The sequence below is a fragment of the Drosophila ananassae genome, chromosome 2R, assembly GCF_017639315.1.
Source record: "Drosophila ananassae strain 14024-0371.13 chromosome 2R, ASM1763931v2, whole genome shotgun sequence".
Lineage (NCBI taxonomy): Eukaryota > Metazoa > Arthropoda > Insecta > Diptera > Drosophilidae > Drosophila > Drosophila ananassae.
Window position 1 is genome coordinate 6,109,904 of NC_057928.1, and position 17,273 is coordinate 6,127,176.

At 41.5% G+C, this 17,273-nt stretch overlaps 3 protein-coding genes across 7 annotated transcripts; 2 read left to right on the forward strand and 1 right to left on the reverse strand.

Annotated features, from left to right (window-relative positions):
* The first annotated feature begins 6,500 nt into the window (after positions 1-6,500).
* On the forward strand, positions 6,501-11,016 carry LOC6506144 (delta-1-pyrroline-5-carboxylate dehydrogenase, mitochondrial). Of its 3 annotated transcripts, none has more exons than XM_001958427.4 (8): positions 6,501-6,809; positions 8,129-8,264; positions 8,322-8,795; positions 9,217-9,388; positions 9,449-9,636; positions 9,697-9,919; positions 9,982-10,349; positions 10,406-11,016. In XM_001958427.4, the coding sequence occupies exons 2-8, from the start codon at positions 8,209-8,211 to the stop codon at positions 10,638-10,640; spliced, it is 1,716 nt and encodes a 571-aa protein (XP_001958463.1). In that variant the 5' UTR covers positions 6,501-6,809; positions 8,129-8,208; the 3' UTR covers positions 10,641-11,016. The 3 variants fall into 3 exon arrangements, with proteins under 3 accessions (XP_001958463.1, XP_044570870.1, XP_044570869.1); XM_044714935.1 differs by lacking the exon at positions 6,501-6,809 and adding an exon at positions 6,991-7,045; XM_044714934.1 differs by lacking the exon at positions 6,501-6,809 and adding an exon at positions 7,824-7,926.
* A 616-nt stretch (positions 11,017-11,632) lies between these two features.
* LOC6493799 (nucleolar protein dao-5) lies at positions 11,633-15,301 on the reverse strand. 3 transcript variants are annotated; one of them, XM_001958426.4, is made up of 4 exons: positions 15,069-15,301; positions 13,511-14,866; positions 13,167-13,328; positions 11,633-12,951 (listed from the first exon to the last, which is right to left on the reverse strand). In XM_001958426.4, exons 1-4 carry the CDS (start codon positions 15,165-15,167, stop codon positions 12,526-12,528), a joined length of 2,043 nt encoding a protein of 680 aa, XP_001958462.1. In that variant the 5' UTR covers positions 15,168-15,301; the 3' UTR covers positions 11,633-12,525. The 3 variants fall into 3 exon arrangements, with proteins under 3 accessions (XP_001958462.1, XP_014764538.1, XP_014764539.1); XM_014909052.3 differs by having other exon boundaries at positions 11,633-12,419; positions 15,069-15,299; XM_014909053.3 differs by lacking the exon at positions 13,167-13,328 and having other exon boundaries at positions 15,069-15,299.
* Positions 15,302-15,533: 232 nt separating this feature from the next.
* On the forward strand, positions 15,534-17,213 carry LOC6506145. Its single transcript, XM_001958425.4, has 3 exons — positions 15,534-16,229; positions 16,284-16,980; positions 17,039-17,213. Exons 1-3 carry the CDS (start codon positions 15,679-15,681, stop codon positions 17,159-17,161), a joined length of 1,371 nt encoding a protein of 456 aa, XP_001958461.1. The 5' UTR covers positions 15,534-15,678; the 3' UTR covers positions 17,162-17,213.
* The last annotated feature ends 60 nt before the right edge of the window (positions 17,214-17,273 follow it).

The window sequence follows — 17,273 nt, forward strand, 5'->3', positions numbered from 1 at the left end:
ATCAAAACTCTTTTTTTTTTAACTCTAAAGATTTTGACATTCAAGAAGGTGGAATAATTAAAAACCTTTCCATAGACGTAAAGAATTTTTCGATAGCTTCAGTGGCTCTGAAGTTATACGTATTTTTATTTTTTACAAAGGTTTTGGAATTTGGTTAGTTTAAAAATTTTAATTAAAAATTTGCCCAAAAATTTATTTAAAATCCAAAATTGTTTCGTAGTTGTGGGAAACCAAATTATTTTAACAAATTAACAGATGAGAGGCCTATCCTTATGAGAGTTCCACTATATAATAAATTATAAAAAAAACAAGAAAGGAAAGCTAACTTCGGGCGGAGCCGAAGTTGATATACCCTTGCAGTTAAGCAGAAGCTTATATTATTATTATATATATCGGATCCTATATAGTTGTCCGATCCTTATGAGAATTTCACCATCAACAAAATTTCTAATAAAAATATTGGAAACAGCCCCAAGCATCTTTAAAAATAGAAAGGTTGTGCCATTTCCGATCGTTCAGTTATATGACAGGTATAGGATATAGTTGGCCGATTCTTATGAAACATAGGATTAAATTGCCCAAAACGGATTGCCCATTCTAGCTTCAAAAACAACAAAGTTAAGCCAAGTATCCTAATAAAATTTTGCAAATCGGATAAGATTGCCCAAAATGCAATATGTACTAAGTCCCATCCTTCTAACTTATAAAAAAAAAACAAAGTTTTGGCATATCCGATCAATCATATAATAAACATGTATTATATCTAAAATAAATGCGCAAAGATAAAAAATTAAAAAAAAACTGGAAATTACGTTTTTCTAGTTAAACCAATTGTTGATTGTAACAATTTATTTTGGGTGTGCGATATAAAATAATAAATATTAGAAAAGTATTGGCGGTGTTGGTTTGCCAGGTTTTTTTTTATAGCTTTTAATCCATGATTTGGCCCAAAACGGTGGTGGCTGCATTTATTTATATGCATTATATGCTCAGTGGGGGCATATGCATATAAAGCGTTCTACTCATAAAATTTTGCATTCTTCTCATTAAGACATGAGACACTGAAACACAAAGCAGAATTACATCAAAATTTGTCATCAAGCAACAAAGTTCGAGATTAGCCGAGTGGAGAGCGTTGTGGTTTCTAACACGGGAGGGCCTGAGTTCTAATCCTAGTTGAGTTAATGTTTATGTTTTACTTTTTAAGCCCTTTTTTATTTGGATTTTATTTTTGAAATATTTGAAAATATCTTATGTACAAAATTTCATAAGGATGGGTCGACTATATCCTATAGCTGTCATAGAACGATCGGAATTGACATAAGTTTGGTGTTTTTTAAGTTAGAAAGATGGGACTTGGTACAGATTCCATGGGCAAAATAATCTTATACTATATCCAATAGCCGCCATATAACTGAACGATCGGAAATGGCACAACTACAAGGGTATATCAACTTCGGCTTCGCCCGAAGTTAGCTTTCCTTTCTTGTTTTTCTTTGGGACCTCACGATTGGTACCTCAACCGACCCGTCCGACATTTCTTTCAGAAGCTATTCAAGAAATTAGATTTTTACAGCTTTTTCAAAAAGTTGTAGAACAATAATTGCTCATATGACAATAACAAAAATCTCAAATTTATTCAGGATTGCCAAGAAAAACATGCAGACAAACAGACACATTGGCTTCATTTTGAAAAAACTGTAAAAATCGAATTTCTTGAATAACTTCTGAAAGAAATGTCGGACCGGGTTGGTTGAAGTACCAATCTTCTGAGTCTTCTCATTAAGACATGAGACACTGAAACACAAAGTAGAATTACATCAAAAGTTGCCATCAAGCAAGAAAGTTCGAGGTTAGCCGAGCGGAGAGCGTCGTGGTTCCTAACACGGAGGGCCTGGGTTCGAGTCCAAGTTGAGTCGATGTTTACGTTTTACTTTTTAAGCCCTTTTTTATTTGGATTTTATTTTTAAATAAATACACTAAAATCTGAAAAGATATACTCCATATTTTTTAGGGTATAGACCAAATATATGCAGACTCCAAAAAGCAAAGTTGCCAATCAAATACACACACATGTATAAGTAAATGCAAGCTTCACAGGAGGGTGTACAAAATGGGTAGCTGCACTTACAGGACTATATCTTGAGTTAACAGATTTTGCCAGATATGAGCGATATACCAAAAGTTGCGTCATCTCAAAAGCTATCTCCACGTGCAATATAAAAAGGATCAGTCGACCAAATTTTGAAAAATAATTTTTTTTCTTAAAAAAAAAGTTTATTTTCAGTGTATTTTTTTTGGTGTACTATATAGACGTTTGGTCTCAAAGAAAGTGAAATTTATATTTAAAAAACCATTTCAACGGTGTAAAGCTCTTTTTAATATCTTTCTTATTTATAAAGTTATGAATTTTTTCATTAACAAAGTTTTTTTAATTTTTTGACGTAAGCTTAAGGTATTTCAAAAAGTTGTAGAACAATAGTTGCTCATATGATAGTAACAAACATTTTCCAATTTTTTTCAGGATTTTTAAGTAAAAAATAGTGCAAACAGACAAACCGACAAACCGACGCAAACTGGCTTCATTTTGAAGAAAAAATCGAATTTTTCGAATAACTTCTGAATGAAATGTCGGATCGGGTCGATTGAGGTACCAATCGACGCGTATTTAGCTCTAGAATGCGAATATATAAAAATATTGTATCTGGGGACTAAAATGTGTCCACCAGCCCCACTTTAGTGATAAAAAATTTTTTTACTTTCACCCTAATTTCTCCCAAACCAAATAACTTTTGGAATATGTTTCGACAAAAATTATCTAATTGAAACAATACCTTTCGATTGGTATATCATTTCGGTTATATAGATCGGTTGCCTACAGAAAATTTTTAATTCTTCGGCTATATATAGAGTTTCCTCGCGCACGCCTAGGCATGCAGGTCGTCACCTCGTGGACTTCCGTCCACAGTGATCTTATTTATATACATATGTATGCCTAAGGGCTAAATAAATACATGAGGCCTATGACCCACCCAAATCTGACCACCTAGAGCTGCTCCAGCTCTGGACCATGCTTAGCTAACAACAGCTCCTGTTCCAGATGCTAGTGCTCATTGCTCATGATCTGCGCTCTACTCCTCGAATAAGTTTGCACAAGGTGAAATCCATAGAAACTCCCATCCCTCTATCTTAAACAGCAACAATGTTATGGCCTTTCCGATATGGCAGCCATAGGATATAGTCGGCCGATCCTTATCAAAATTTGTCACATCGGATATTATTTCCCAAAGTGGAATCCATAGAAAGTCCCATCCTTCCAACTTAAAAAAAAAGACAAAGTTATGGCTTACCAATCAATCATATAATAAAAATGTATTATATGTAAAATAAATGCGCAAAATTAAAAAAAAAATGTTTTTCCAGTTTTTATCGTTAAACAAATTGTTGAATGTAACACTTTAATTTGGGTGTGCGATATAAAATAATAAATATTAGAAAAGTATTGGCGGAGTTGCTTTGCCACCACCACGGTGATGGCTGTAATTTAAGTAAAGCAGTGTTTTATTTATATGCATTATATGTTCAGTGGGGGCATATGCATATAAAGCTTTCTACTAATTTTGCATTTGTAAGTCTTCTTATTAAGACATGAGACACTGAAACACAAAGCAGAATTACATCAAAATTTTCCAATAAGCAACAAAGTTCGAGGTTGGCCGAGTGGAGAGCGTCGTGGTTTCTAACACGGAGGGCCTGGGTTCGAGTCCAACTTGAGTCAATGTTTACATTTTACTTTTTAAGCCCTTTTTTATTTGGATTTTATTTTTAAATAAATAAACTAAAATCTGAAAAGATATACTCCATATTATTTAGGGTATTGACCAAATATATGCAGACTCCAAAAAGCAAAGGTGCCAATCAAATACACACACATGTAGGAGGCTGCACAAAATTGGTAGCTTTTTTCTTTGGTACCTCAAGATTGGGTACCTCAACCGACCCGATCCGACATTTCTTTCAGAAGTTATTCAAGGAATTCGATTTTTACAGCTTTTTCAAAAAGTTGTAGAACAATAATTGCTCATATTATAATAACAAACATCTTCAATTTTTTCAGGATTGCCAAGAAAAAATAGAGCAAACAGACAACCAGACAAATAGACATACTGGCTTCATTTTGAAAAAGCTGTAAAAATCGAATTTTTTCGGGTCGGTTGAAGTACCAATCTTGTGAGTCTTCTCATTAAGACATGAGACACTGAAACACAAAGTAGAATTACATCAAAAGTTGCCATTAAGCAACAAAGTTCGAGGATAGCTGAGTGGAGAGCGTCGTGGTTCCTAACACGGAGGGCCTGGGTTCGAGTCCAACTTGAGTCAATGTTTACGTTTTACTTTTTTAAGCCCTTTTTTATTTGGATTTTATTTTTAAATAAATAAACTAAAATCTGAAAAGATATACTCCATATTTTTTAGGGTATAGAACAAATATATACAGACTCCAAAAAGCAAAGTTGCCAATCAAATACACACACATGTATAAGTAAATGCAAGCTTCACAGGAGGCTGTACAAAATGGGTAGCTGCACTTACAGGACTATATCTTGAGTTAACGGATTTTGCCAGATATGAGCGATATGTCAAAAGTTGCGTCATCTCAAAAGCTATCTATACGTGCAAAAAAAAAAAAGGGTCAGTCGACTAAATTTTGAAAAATAATTTTTTTTCTTAAAAAAAAAGTTTATTTTCAGTGTAATTTTTTTTGTGTACTATATAGACGTTTGGTCTCAAAGAAAGTGAAATTGATATTTAAAAAACCATTTCAACGGTGCAAAGCTCTTTTTAATATCTTTCTTAATTATAAAGTTATGAATTTTTTCATTAACAAGGTTTTTTTAATTTTTTGACGTAAGCTTAAGGTATTTCAAAAAGTTGTAGAACAATAGTTGCTCATATGATAGCAACAAACATTTTCCATATTTTTTCAGGATTTTTAAGGAAAAAATAGTGCAAACAGACAAACCGACAAACCGACGCAAACTGGCTTCATTTTGAAGAAGAAGAAAAAATCGGATTTTTCGAATAACTTCTGAATAAAATGTCGGATCGGGTCAATTGAGGTACCAATCGACGCGTATTTAGCTCTAGAATGCGAATATATAAAAATATTCTATCTGGGGACTAAATTGTGTCCACCAGCCCCACTTTAGTGATAAAAAATTTTTTTACTTTCACCCTAATTTCTCCGAAACCAAATAACTTTTGGAATATGTTTCAACAAATATTATCTAATTGGAACAATACCTTTCGATTGGTATATCATTCAATTAGATCGGTTGCCTACAGAAAATTTTTAATTCTTCGGCTATATATAGAGTTTCCTCGCGCACGCCTAGGCATGCAGGTCGTCACCTCGTGGACTTCCGTCCACAGTGATATGCTGCAGCGTCTGTTAACAGCAGCAAAACTTTTCCTTCATTGCCTTGGGGCCACAATAATCGGATGCTGTCGTTAACGAAACGAGATATTGTTGCTTTGTTGACCTCATCCAGTTGTTTACACGCTAATAAAAATGAGTTTGAGTGTTCCTTGTTTTCGTTTAAGATTCCAATAATACAGTTCGCGACATAACGGCCTTGCTTATCGGTTGATTCGTCGACCGATATCCAAACGTTTTCGACCTTAATTTCGCCACGAATTTTTTGCATTGATTGTTGGTAGCATTTGTCTAAATATGTTTTTCTTAGGGTGCTCTCATCTGGTATTTGTTGCCCTGTGTATTTTTTTTTTAAATTTGCAAATGTGTCATTCCGCAACCAACGCTGCACATACATATGTAGATCCATTTTAAAATCACTGTTGGAATTTGAATTGCCGTTATTTTTGGTTTCTTCATTGGATGATTGGATGTTTGATGTTTTTGACCGGTTATGAAAAGCAGTGGCAATGTGCTGCTGCAATTGAAATTTTTTTTCACATTTAACCTAAATTATAAAAAATTAGAATGATACCAAACTTTAATATTTGAAAAATATAATGTCTGAATACAAAATTTGGCATCAAATAGATAAAAAATGAGAAAACATGCAAATTCCGAGGTCTACTACTAAGCTATATTAATATTTTATGTCAAATTTGTGAGGGTTTAGGTAGCCATGACATTAAAAACAAGAAAGTTGGAAATTGTCGGTCTGTGCTATTAATGAAAATCCACTTTTCATTCTGAAAATCGACGCTGTAAACGGCATTTTGTCAGATTTGACAGTTTTTACCAAAATTTTTATTAAACCAACAATTGAAAAAGACTAAAAGTTACACATTTTCAATTTGAAAGCAAAAAAAAAATAATTTTTTAAATTAAAGGCTTGGGAAAATATCCTTTATTTTATGTCGTACCCTGTCAAATGGGAAAAGATCTCAAATTTCGGCATCAATATTTAAATCCTATCGAAGGGGGCTATTTTCGAGATGTCATTAGAGACATGGAGAAAAAATAACATAATTATAAAAAATAAGTTTCATTTATATACTTTTGGCTCCATTTGATAATTTCGTACTCTTATATGCTAATTTAATGTAAATTTAAAGTTCGTTGGGAAGGATACCCCGGAAAAACATCCATCGTGCAGTGTGCCCATGTGGAGATAAAGCGGATAAAGCTTTAGGGAGCTTTTATCAGCACCACCTGGTTACGGGGTGCCACTGTTCGTACGCTGGCAACTCTGGACCAACAGAAATATTTTGAAAAGGCCAAACAAAAGCGCTGCCGTGCTCTCGCCAAATCCGCCGTCGCCTCAAACAATTACAAAGTAAGCGCAAAATCGATGAAACTTTTCTGGTAGAACCGAATTAAAGGTAGATAAATACTGACAAGACAGTGCTGCCAAGAATGATAAAAGGTCAATGAATGGCCTTAAAGCAACACATTGCGTAATGGGGACAACCGCAGCAGCAACAACAATGAAAGCAAAAGCAAAACAAGCAAAAATCCAAGTGAACGGGCTGCAATAAGTGCGCCCGTGTGAGTGTTTAAATATCTGCGAGTGTACGTGCCTATTTGCGACTGACTAACAATTTTTCGGCCGACTTACTTGGCCTCGAAACAACTTTTAACGTGTTCAGATGTAGTGATTTGCTGGTAAAAATCGATCAGCGCCAGCTGCCAACTGGGCCTTTGAAGCCCATTGTCTGTCTTTCCGAAAACAGATTACTGGGCACTTGCCGAACAATGCATAGAAGAAGTATGCTTGCGTTAAATAGTGCTTGCTCCACATTTTTGCATCCCTTCTCGCGCTCTCGTTAGTCTAGAGTTAGAGAGCGAGGGGCTCTCGCGCACCGCCGCAACAACAACAGTGGGGTGTTTCGCCGCTCTGGCCCGCTGCCCTGCCCCCTGTTCCTGCTCCAGGCCGCTTAAATTCATAAATCAAGGCAGTCAGTTAAAAAACAACAAGAACTACCTTTTCCGATCCCCTACGACGCTTCCCGATGCTTCTCGTTTCGGCAATAGGAAATTTCCGTAGCTACTGCACAGTGGGTACTGCAAGTACCATGAGAATCAAAAAACAGAAGCATCTAAATAGAGAAGATTTTAAATAACATATTTCGATATCTTAGATTTAAGTTTAAATATTTTCTCAATACTTTTATATTTATTTGTTTTATTACATAAAAATAAAATTAAACTTTCGGAGTAGTGACGCAGTTCAGGTGAAAAACTTTTGCCCACGTAAGCTCCACTTTCCTTCCATAGTGCGCTTCGCAGCAGAACAGCTGATGCTTGTCAAATTTCGCTGCTGCTCGTGTGTACATACAGACTTAGTTGTATGGGCTTGGAGCTTTAATATCGATAAGTTAAATAAACCAGAAAACTATATTCATTGCTCGCTGACAGTCCATTAAAGTGGGAGCGCAAGTGTATAGTGAACTGTAAGGCCAGTAGGTGAAATTGCGCGACTCAGTGTTTCCTTATCTGGGGGGTGTGTCGGGCGCTACACGTTCCGCCGCTTATCAAAATCACGCGACTCGCCGCAGACCCCCAATGAAGTCTCAAGGTTGCCTATAAATAAAATCTAATCAAATGTTTGTTTCGGTCTCCTCTCTCTCGGCTCTGCTGGCTTATCACTCGCAGATAGCAGCATTCTAGGTGGTACGAGCCGACGCCTTATATAATCAAGCACCACAGGAAACCGGCCCCCAAATCCCGTCGAGATGTTGCGAATGTTGTGCAATTCCTCCGCCAGCACACAGCTGAGTGTGCTAAAAAAGTAAGTTATTCTAATTCCACTCTCCGATCCGTCTTATATAATGGCATATTCTTCCAGTTGCACTAGGAGTCTGGGCTCTATTCTACCCCAACTGAAGATACACGACTTTCAGGTGGTCAACGAGCCGATCCTGACTTACCGTAAGAATTCAGCGGAGCGCAAGGACCTGCAGCGGGCTCTGAAGGCCGCCGCTTCGAACTGCGAGGAAATTCCCATCGTCATCGGCGGCAAGGAGTTCAAAACGTCGGAGGTGCGGCACCAGGTGATGCCCCACGACCACCAGCACAGCATAGCTCGCTTCTACTACGCCGACAAAAAGCTCGTCGAGAAGGCCATCAAAACGGCTGTGGAAACGCAGCCCAAGTGGGACCGCGTACCAATCGAGGAGCGCTTGAAAATCTGGGAGAAGGCGGCAGATCTGATGGCGACAACCTATCGCCAGGACCTGAACGCCGCCACCATGTTGGGACAGTCCAAGACAGTCATCCAAGCGGAAATTGATGCGGCAGCAGAACTGATTGACTTTATTCGGTGAGTGATTTCAAAGGACTATCTTCCCAAATCCCTATAAAATTATTAAAAAAATTAAATCGTTTCTTTGAATTTGAGGATTATTAAAACAAAAACATTAAGATAATAAAGAAAATAGCAAACTGCGGGTGTAGCTAAAGCTTAAGCTAAAGCTCTATATCCCTGAATGGTTGTGGAGAGTATTGTTAAATTATAAGGGGAATAGTTATCTATCCTTATAAATTTTGCCAAAAACAAACTAACCGACTAAAAATTGTCTCTTAGATGAAAAAAAACTTCAGTGCTTCAAACAATTCGATAAAGTAATGATATTTGTCTTAAATTGGTATTAAAATAATAACCCTTAGAGTATTTTGATGAAATAACTGTACTATTTTATAATAAATAAAATGAAAATGTATAATTTGAAACCTCTTTACAGTATGAACGCGTACTTCCTGAAGGAGGCAACTAAATACCAACCCATTAGCGAAGACGTCAAGGTTACAAAGAACTCTTTGCGCTACCGTGGTATTGATGGCTTCATTGCGGCCGTGAGCCCATTTAACTTCACAGCCATTGGCGGCAACCTGTCCTACACACCAGCTCTAATGGTAAGCTAGCCTTAAGTCGGTCCGGAAATTACCAATCAATTACTGATCCCCCCCCCCCAGGGCAACGGTGTAGTGTGGAAACCCTCGGACACGGCCATGTTGTCCAACTGGCGCATCTTCAACATCATGCGGGAGGCGGGAGTGCCCGACGGAGTCGTTAACTTTGTTCCCGCCGATGGACCTGTATTCGGTGACACAATAACCGCCAGCCCCCATCTCGCCGGAATCAATTTCACCGGGTCGGTGCCGTAAGTATTGGGCAGAGTATTGATTTTCTTGGCCGCTCTTACGTTTGCTCCTTCCGGCAGGACCTTCAACCGCCTGTGGAAGCAGGTGGGAAACAACATTGACAAGTACGTGAACTTTCCACGGTTGATTGGCGAGTGCGGAGGCAAGAACTTCCACTTCGTGCACAAGTCCGCCGACGTCGAGTCGGTGGTCACGTCCACAATCCGCTCGGCATTCGAGTACTGCGGACAGAAGTGTTCTGCCTGCTCCCGAATGTACGTCCCCGAATCACTGTGGCCAAAGGTTAGTATCTGCTGAAGATTATAAGCTATAGAATGTTAATCTGACCACCTTGACACGCGCAGATCAAGGAGGGCCTACTTTGCGAGGCCGAGAAGCTGAAAATCGGCGACGTGCAAGACTTCAGCAGCTTCACATCTGCTGTGATTGACGACAAAGCATTTAAACGCATTACTAGCTACATTGAACACGCCAAGAACTCTCCGAACCTGGAGATCCTCGCGGGCGGCACCTACTCGGACAGCAAGGGCTACTTCGTCAATCCGACCATTGTGCTCAGCAAGGATCCCAAGGACAGGATCATGACCGAAGAGATCTTTGGCCCCGTGCTGACGATCTACGTGTACAAGGAGTCCGAGCTGATGGAAACAATGAAGCTGGTTCACACATCAACCAAATTCGCTTTAACCGGAGCAGTATTCGGCCAGGACGAGTATGTCGAGCAGGAGTTAATTACTAAGAATGTCTAATTCATAAGTTAATTTACAGGGAGTTTGTCAAGTGCGCTCTGCAAGAGTTTAAAATGGCCGCTGGAAACTTCTACATTAACGACAAGTCGACTGGATCGGTGGTGGGTCAGCAACCCTTTGGCGGTGGCCGTATGTCCGGCACCAACGACAAGGCCGGCGGCCCACACTACATCCTGCGCTGGACCTCGCCGCAGTCCATCAAAGAGACGTTTGTGCCGCTGCGGGATGTCAACTATCCGTACATGTGCGAATAAGCTGGCCAGACGCAGGAAACAATAAGAAAGACGACAAGGATGTGGGGGGAGAAGCGAAAACCGACAGGAATCTCATATAACTACTAACTAAATAAATACCTATATATGTATTTTGTTGAACTAATTTTAAATAGCATCCGAAACCCTCACCTTCCTTGTTCTGAAAAATTGCAAGTTGACACCTACAACCTAAGAATCTCAAGCATCAAGCAAGCCCATGATGAGAACCATGCCTCGAAAACGTTGTAAATTGATATGCTGAAATCCCTGAAACCAGAAACTCACCATAACATGGAATATATAAATCGAATAATACTTTATAATACTACCAATTTTAAACGCATTGTGATTATTTAATTATATGATTTTAACTGTACGATTTGCCAATTTATGAAGCCATTGGTACTGGTATTATATCCTTTATTCCTTTAACCTTTTCAGTTGTAAAGCGCGTCTATATACACACCTATATATATATATATATGTATGTAAAAGCAAACACTTGACAATATATTTCGATTACTAAATGTGAAAAGCATAAATAGTTAATGGAACTTAGTTACATACAACGTAAGCATCAAATTCGGTATAATAATAAATCTTTAAATTGAAAAAGTAGACCTTGTTACAGATATTGGAAACATAACATATCTAAGCACTATTGCTAGTAAACTGGTTTTGAAGCTAGAGTTGGCTCTTTGAATTACTTGACTCATTAAGGTGGGAAGATAAAAAAGATATTTTTACAGATATATTACAGCTTGAAATCATATCTGTCTAACAAATTAACTCCCTGCTACAAAAAAGGGTCTTCTTTAATTAGTTCTGGAGAATAATTCATATAAATCATCCCAATAAGCCTCCATTTTTCCAGTCCTTTTTCTTATTGGTCAGTAGTACCAGGCATAAATATTAAAGGCCATCTAGTTTAGCCCTTCCCATTATCTTATATTTTTTAAAAAACCTTATTTTCCAAAGAAAAATTAGACAAGTCAGTTACGAAATTACATATATTTTTTCCATTTCGCTTAAGTAGTACTGGCTTTTACATATTGAAGTTCGTACGTGATTTTAATAGTGAACTTATTCGAAAAGTTGGAAAAACATTAAATGGATAAAAACCTTACATGCCATAATCGGACCCTTCATTTGGCTGATGACGGACTTTGCGCAAAACGTTGCTACTTTTTATTTATATCAGTTTGAAGGCAAAAACCAAGTCTTTGCAGGCCACAATTGCCTTCTGGAAAGGGAGCAATATTTTTAGGTCAACAAACAAACAAAGGGTCCAGCAGCCATTTCCATTTCTCGGCATTATTGAAAATGATTGGAACTAGAAAAGCAGGTAGAGTAAAATTTAAACTTAGTCGCGGTTTAGTCGACCGCCGGTTCGCACTGATTCAATTCATATTGAAACTTAGAATCTAGAAGTATAGACCTTCGTTAAGTGATCAAAAGATGGATAGATATTACAAGGCTGCGAAATTATTGCAAAAAAACAATTTCCAATCGGCGTTGGCGTTGGCATACATGTATGGAAACTATTCTACATAGTTACTTTTGTACTTAACAACTACGGTTTCTGTTATTGAATATTGATTAGTTCTTAGAGTGTTTTGTATAAATCTAGTCAAACTTTATAGAATTGACGCCCGTGTCAATTTGGCCGCCCCGATAGCTGCCGCGCTTCTTCTTGGTCTTCTCGTGCTTGAAGGACTTGCCACGCGTGTGCTTCAAATCTTTATTAGCCCGTTCGCCCCAGGAGCCGGCAGCGTTTTTCTGTCATAGTTTACAAAATAATATAAACAGGTTAATTCCGTATAGGGACTCAATCTAGGGTGTGTGTGTGTGTTTGCAGGTGGGTGCGGTAGCTAAACTCTAAGCTCTAATTGTCAAAGGTGATCTTTTTGTTTTGCTTTGGCGCTGATGAGTCGAAGGACTTGTTACCAAAGCCACCGCCTCGTCCGCCGCCACGGCCACCTCCTCCCCGGCCGCCACCACCGCGTCCTCCAAAACCGCCACCGCCGCCGCGGCCCCCACCACCTCGGCCTCCGAATCCACCGCCACCGCCGCCTCCACGTCCTCCGAATCCACCTCCGCCGCCGCCTCCACGGCCGCCACCGCGTCCTCTCTGGTTGTTGTCAAAGCCGCCGAAGCTCTTGCGATCGCCGATCTTCTTGAAGCCGCCACCTTCGCCGCCGCCCTCGCCGTTGAACTTGTTGCTCTCCCAGTTGCTGCGATCCGGACGTCCGGAGAATCCGGAACCGCCCCGTCCTCCGCGTCCATTGTTGTGCTTCTTGAAGCCGCCGTCCTGAAAGGGAAGACGCCAAAGAGGGCAAACCACAAATTAGCAACGATTGAAATGAAATTTTTAACAAATATGAGGAAAGTGCCACAAATGATTTGAGTTCCTTGCTAATTTGTGTGTCAGGCCCCCTCTCAGCGAAATCCTACCCTCCTACCCTACCGTCATCCTCCACAAACACACACATTCCCGCACGACTCAAATGCATAAGCGGCACTCACCTTGGCCTCGAACGACATGTCCTGCACCCGGGCATCCACTAGCACCTCTTCGGTGCGAACCCGTCGAAAGGGCGAGCGCCTTCCAGCACTTCCCCCTCCACTGTTGTTCAGTTGTCCGTTGTTCTTAAAGTTGTTTTTGGGAGTCGAGTTAAAACCATTTTTCTGCAAATTTCAAAAGTGGTATCACAGATGGGAAATCGGATGTTAGGACACGGACATTAACACATCAGATCGATGTATCTTGTTTAGGTTTAAGTCCCAGGATTCGATTGAATCCATTTTAAAACTTGGAAAAGTAGTTATATAGTCCCTCGCCATCCCAATAACTTTTCTTTTTCAATTACCTGTTGCTCGCCCGACTTGACGAAGTTGTTGTACTTCTTGTTTGGCGTTGCTTCCTCCGCATCGCCGCCACTCAGCTTGCGCTTCTGGCCAGGCTTCGCTCCTCCATTAGCCACTGCCTTGGACTGCACTTCACCCGACTCCTCACTCGAGTCGCTGTCGTCACTGCTGCTGTCCTTCTTTTTGGGCGCAGGAGCCGGCTTCTTTGCTGGCGGTGCCTCGTCCTCGGAGGAGTCGTCCTCTGACGATGACTCGTCCTTCTTGGCGGGAGCAGCGGTCTTTTTAACCGCTGGCTTCACGGCAGCTGGAGCCTCATCTTCACTGGAGTCCTCACTGCTCGAGGAGGCCGCCTTAGCCGGGGCCTTGGGCGCAGCGGCTTTAGCCTTGGGCTTTGCATCTTCAGAGCTGTCGCTGTCCTCCGAAGAGTCCTCCGAATCTGCCTTCTTGGTGGGAGCAGCCTTAACAACAGGCTTAGCAGCTGGTTTTTTGGCATCCTCTTCATCCGAGTCACTGTCTTCGCTGGAGGTGTCGGCCTTCTTTGCTGCCGGCTTTGCGGGAGCAGCCTTCTTCGGTGCCTCATCTTCGGATGAACTTTCTTCACTGGAAGAGTCAGCTTTCTTGCCGGCAGCAGGCTTTGCTGGTGCAGCCTTGGCGGGAGCTGCCTTCTTAGGGGCTTCGTCCTCCGAGGAACTGTCCTCACTGGAGCTCTTGGCCTTTTTAGCGGGAACAGCCTTAGCAGGGGTCTTCGCAGCTGGCTTCTTCTCTTCCTCAGAGTCACTTTCCTCGCTGCTAGACGAGGCTTCTGCCTTCGCTGCAGGAGCAGCAGCTTTCGCGGGAGCAGCGGGTTTGGCATCTTCCTCGGAACTGCTGTCTTCGCTGCTGGACGCCGCCTTCTTGGCTACAGCTGGCTTGGCCGGCGACTTTGCTGCTGGTTTTTTCTCATCTTCGGAGCTGTCGCTGTCATCGCTGGAGGAAGCGGCTTTCTTGGCTGGCGCAGCCTTTGCAGGAGCAGCCGGCTTCTTGGGGGCCTCATCCTCGGAGTCGCTCTCCTCACTGGATGTGTCCGCCGCCTTCTTGGCAGGTGCAGCCTTTGAAGGAGCCTTTGCCGCAGGTTTCTTCTCCTCCTCGGAGTCGCTTTCCTCGCTACTGGAAGCGGCTGCAGCCTTTGTTGACTTTCCGTTTGTTACGGGGGCCGCTGGTGCCTTCTTGGTCGCTGCAGGGGCTTCATCTGAGTCCGAGTCGCTATCGCTGCTGCTGCCGCCAGCGGCCGCCTTGATGGCTGGGATCTTGGTGGCGCTTTTGCTTTGGTAAAACTGTAGGATTTCACTCAGTTTCGGCGTGTTCTTGGCGACAGTGGCCTGCGGAGGAAAAGTGATAGTGGTTAGTGAACAACACGTGGTCGGGCAGACGTTTGAGAGAAGCACCAATTGAGTGCCGAAATAGCACTCAGCATAAATTATGCCAGCTTATTTTGCGTGGCAGACATGGCTATCCACGCTGTCGCATGTGGCCGGTGCATTACTGAAGCGTATTGCACTTGCCGCACTGCACCCAACTTACTGCTTTCGTCTTCTGCTGGAAAACCTTTGCCAGGTTTTTGTCCTTCGACTGCAAATACTCGTGCACGATTGCATCCGTTATTTTTAATAAGTCCGTCATGTTTCTCTCACTTATTTCACTATATTTCGGAGCTGTAATCAATTCCTAGCCGCACGATGCCCTCACACGAAAAAGAATTCTCATACACGTGTTTGTTACTCAGGGCAACCCTGTTATTGGATTGCAACGTTGCACAACACTGTTACAGTGGGTGCTCTTTAAGTGGAAACTACAAATGTCAAACATGGATATATAGGTATGAGAATAAACAAATGCAACAAACATACATAACGTCCAAATATGTATATTTTTTATCTATAGCGCTTGATTCTGAAAGACATTTATGCAATCTTTTTTTTTCACTGCAATCACTTTTGTCAACATGTGTTGTGCCGTTTTTGGGTCTGAGATAGCTTCCCTTTTTGGCAAATTTGGCAAAACAACCGATGGCCACACTGAAGTGTATTTTTGTTTGTTATTCAATTGAGTTACTTGCAACACAAAAATTCAACAAAAAAATTAGGTGGACAATCTCCAGGCCGCCGCTATTTGCATAGAAAACCCATCTATCATGGCGGAGGAGTCGGTTCCTGAGATCCTCCAGCTAAACGACGACTGCCTAGAGGAGATCTTTGACCGGCTGCAGGACCTCCACTCAGAAGTTGCCTTTTCGCAGACCTGTCAGAGGATGCAGCATATCTGCTTGTCCAAATGGCGAATTAGCCGGGCCTATGAACAGCTGGATCTGGACAAGTGGCGGGAAATGCTCCCGAACTACGAGGATCTCGTGTACTTTCTGGCACAAATGCGACCCTACCTCAAGGAAATGTGTGCCAGCAGCTGTCTGTGCGCGTTGCTCAAGGACCTGGACGAAATGCAAATCACGGTGTTACCCCGAGTGACCAGTTTCTACTACGACCCCGAGGACGTTGATTGCTACCCTTCGAACCGGAGTATTCGCAAACTGTCCGAACTTCTACCGGGACTCCAAAAGCTGCGCCTTACCACTCCAATCGATGGCAGATTTCTATCGCACTTCGAGCATCTGCAAGAGCTTCATCTGTATGAAGATCAGCACAAGGCTTATGAGTTGCAGCAAGAATACCTCGACGAGATTTGCCAGTAAGTAGTCCTTCAGTGAACTTGTGCCTTGAATTTAAAGCTACCTTTTAACAGAAAGCTACACGACCTGAAAGTTTTAGACATCCGCACATACGATGTCATAAGCAAGCTACAGTTGGGAAACTGTCTTCAGAGCCTCCGAAATCTTACCGTGCTTAAACTGAACCTGGCAACATTAAAGCCCGTCCTGCCGGCTGTCCTGGAGCTACCCTCCCTGAGGCAACTGGTGGTACTCCTCGACAACGAGTGGCACATCCCGCCACTGGTCAGCCCCGATAGCTACGACCACAAGATTCGCGAAGTAGGGGAGTTCTACGATATTATGGAGCGTAAGGCCAAAGACATAGTGGGCTTTGCGGTAGACGGCTATTACATGCCGTTGGAACCGGGATGGGATGCGGAGTTGCCCATTTGGGCGCATAGAAAATTAAAGCGGCTGGCCATCTGCAGCTGGAGTCATGCGGCCGACTACTTAGAGCGCTACACTTGCATGGAGAACCTCCGCCTACTTTGCCTGCGCAACTGGAACGAGCTGAGCGATGATATTCTGCTGCGGTTTGTCGAATTGTGCCCGCACCTTGAGCACCTGGACGTATCTTACTGTCGTGAGCTTACTCCAAACTTTTTGCCCCGTGCCTTGGAAATACTTAAACAGCGAGAACCGCGAAAACCGATGCCCGGATATCGACATACGGCACCTCTATTGCTGTACTACGTCCTCAGTGGTTTTGAAGACTTTATAGATAAAACGGTAGCTATATTCTCCAAAGACGTCGTTTAATTACTAATCCCTCTTTGTTATTATGCAGAATCTCAAGAGTTCGCCGGATTATCGGGGATACATAGTATTCACGGCCGATTTTCCCTTTGGCTCGGAGCGGGGACTTAGCTTTGTAGATCGCGGCTATCAATTTGAATTTGACTGCCCTTGAAATTGTACATATGTAGTAGTAATATTTATTATTAAAGATAATGTTGCCTAAAAAAAATTTTTTTTTTTACTTGAGCATAATTTGGTGTTGTTAAGTGTAATTTTTATTCTGA

Excerpts from the sequence above, each read along its gene's own strand:
- LOC6493799 (XM_001958426.4), bottom strand. The coding sequence starts at position 15,167 with ATGACGGACTTATTAAAAATAACGGATGCAATCGTGCACGAGTATTTG. Across the intron at positions 14,867-15,068 it reads TCCAGCAGAAGACGAAAGCA|GCCACTGTCGCCAAGAACAC; the intron begins GTAAGTTGGGTG and ends TTTCCTCCGCAG. Across the intron at positions 13,329-13,510 it reads TCAAGTCGGGCGAGCAACAG|AAAAATGGTTTTAACTCGAC; the intron begins GTAATTGAAAAA and ends TGAAATTTGCAG.
- LOC6506145 (XM_001958425.4), top strand. The coding sequence starts at position 15,679 with ATGGCGGAGGAGTCGGTTCCTGAGATCCTCCAGCTAAACGACGACTGC. Across the intron at positions 16,230-16,283 it reads TACCTCGACGAGATTTGCCA|AAAGCTACACGACCTGAAAG; the intron begins GTAAGTAGTCCT and ends ACCTTTTAACAG. Across the intron at positions 16,981-17,038 it reads AAGACTTTATAGATAAAACG|AATCTCAAGAGTTCGCCGGA; the intron begins GTAGCTATATTC and ends GTTATTATGCAG.
- LOC6506144 (XM_001958427.4), top strand. The coding sequence starts at position 8,209 with ATGTTGCGAATGTTGTGCAATTCCTCCGCCAGCACACAGCTGAGTGTG. Across the intron at positions 9,389-9,448 it reads CCTACACACCAGCTCTAATG|GGCAACGGTGTAGTGTGGAA; the intron begins GTAAGCTAGCCT and ends CCCCCCCCCCAG. Across the intron at positions 9,637-9,696 it reads AATTTCACCGGGTCGGTGCC|GACCTTCAACCGCCTGTGGA; the intron begins GTAAGTATTGGG and ends TCCTTCCGGCAG.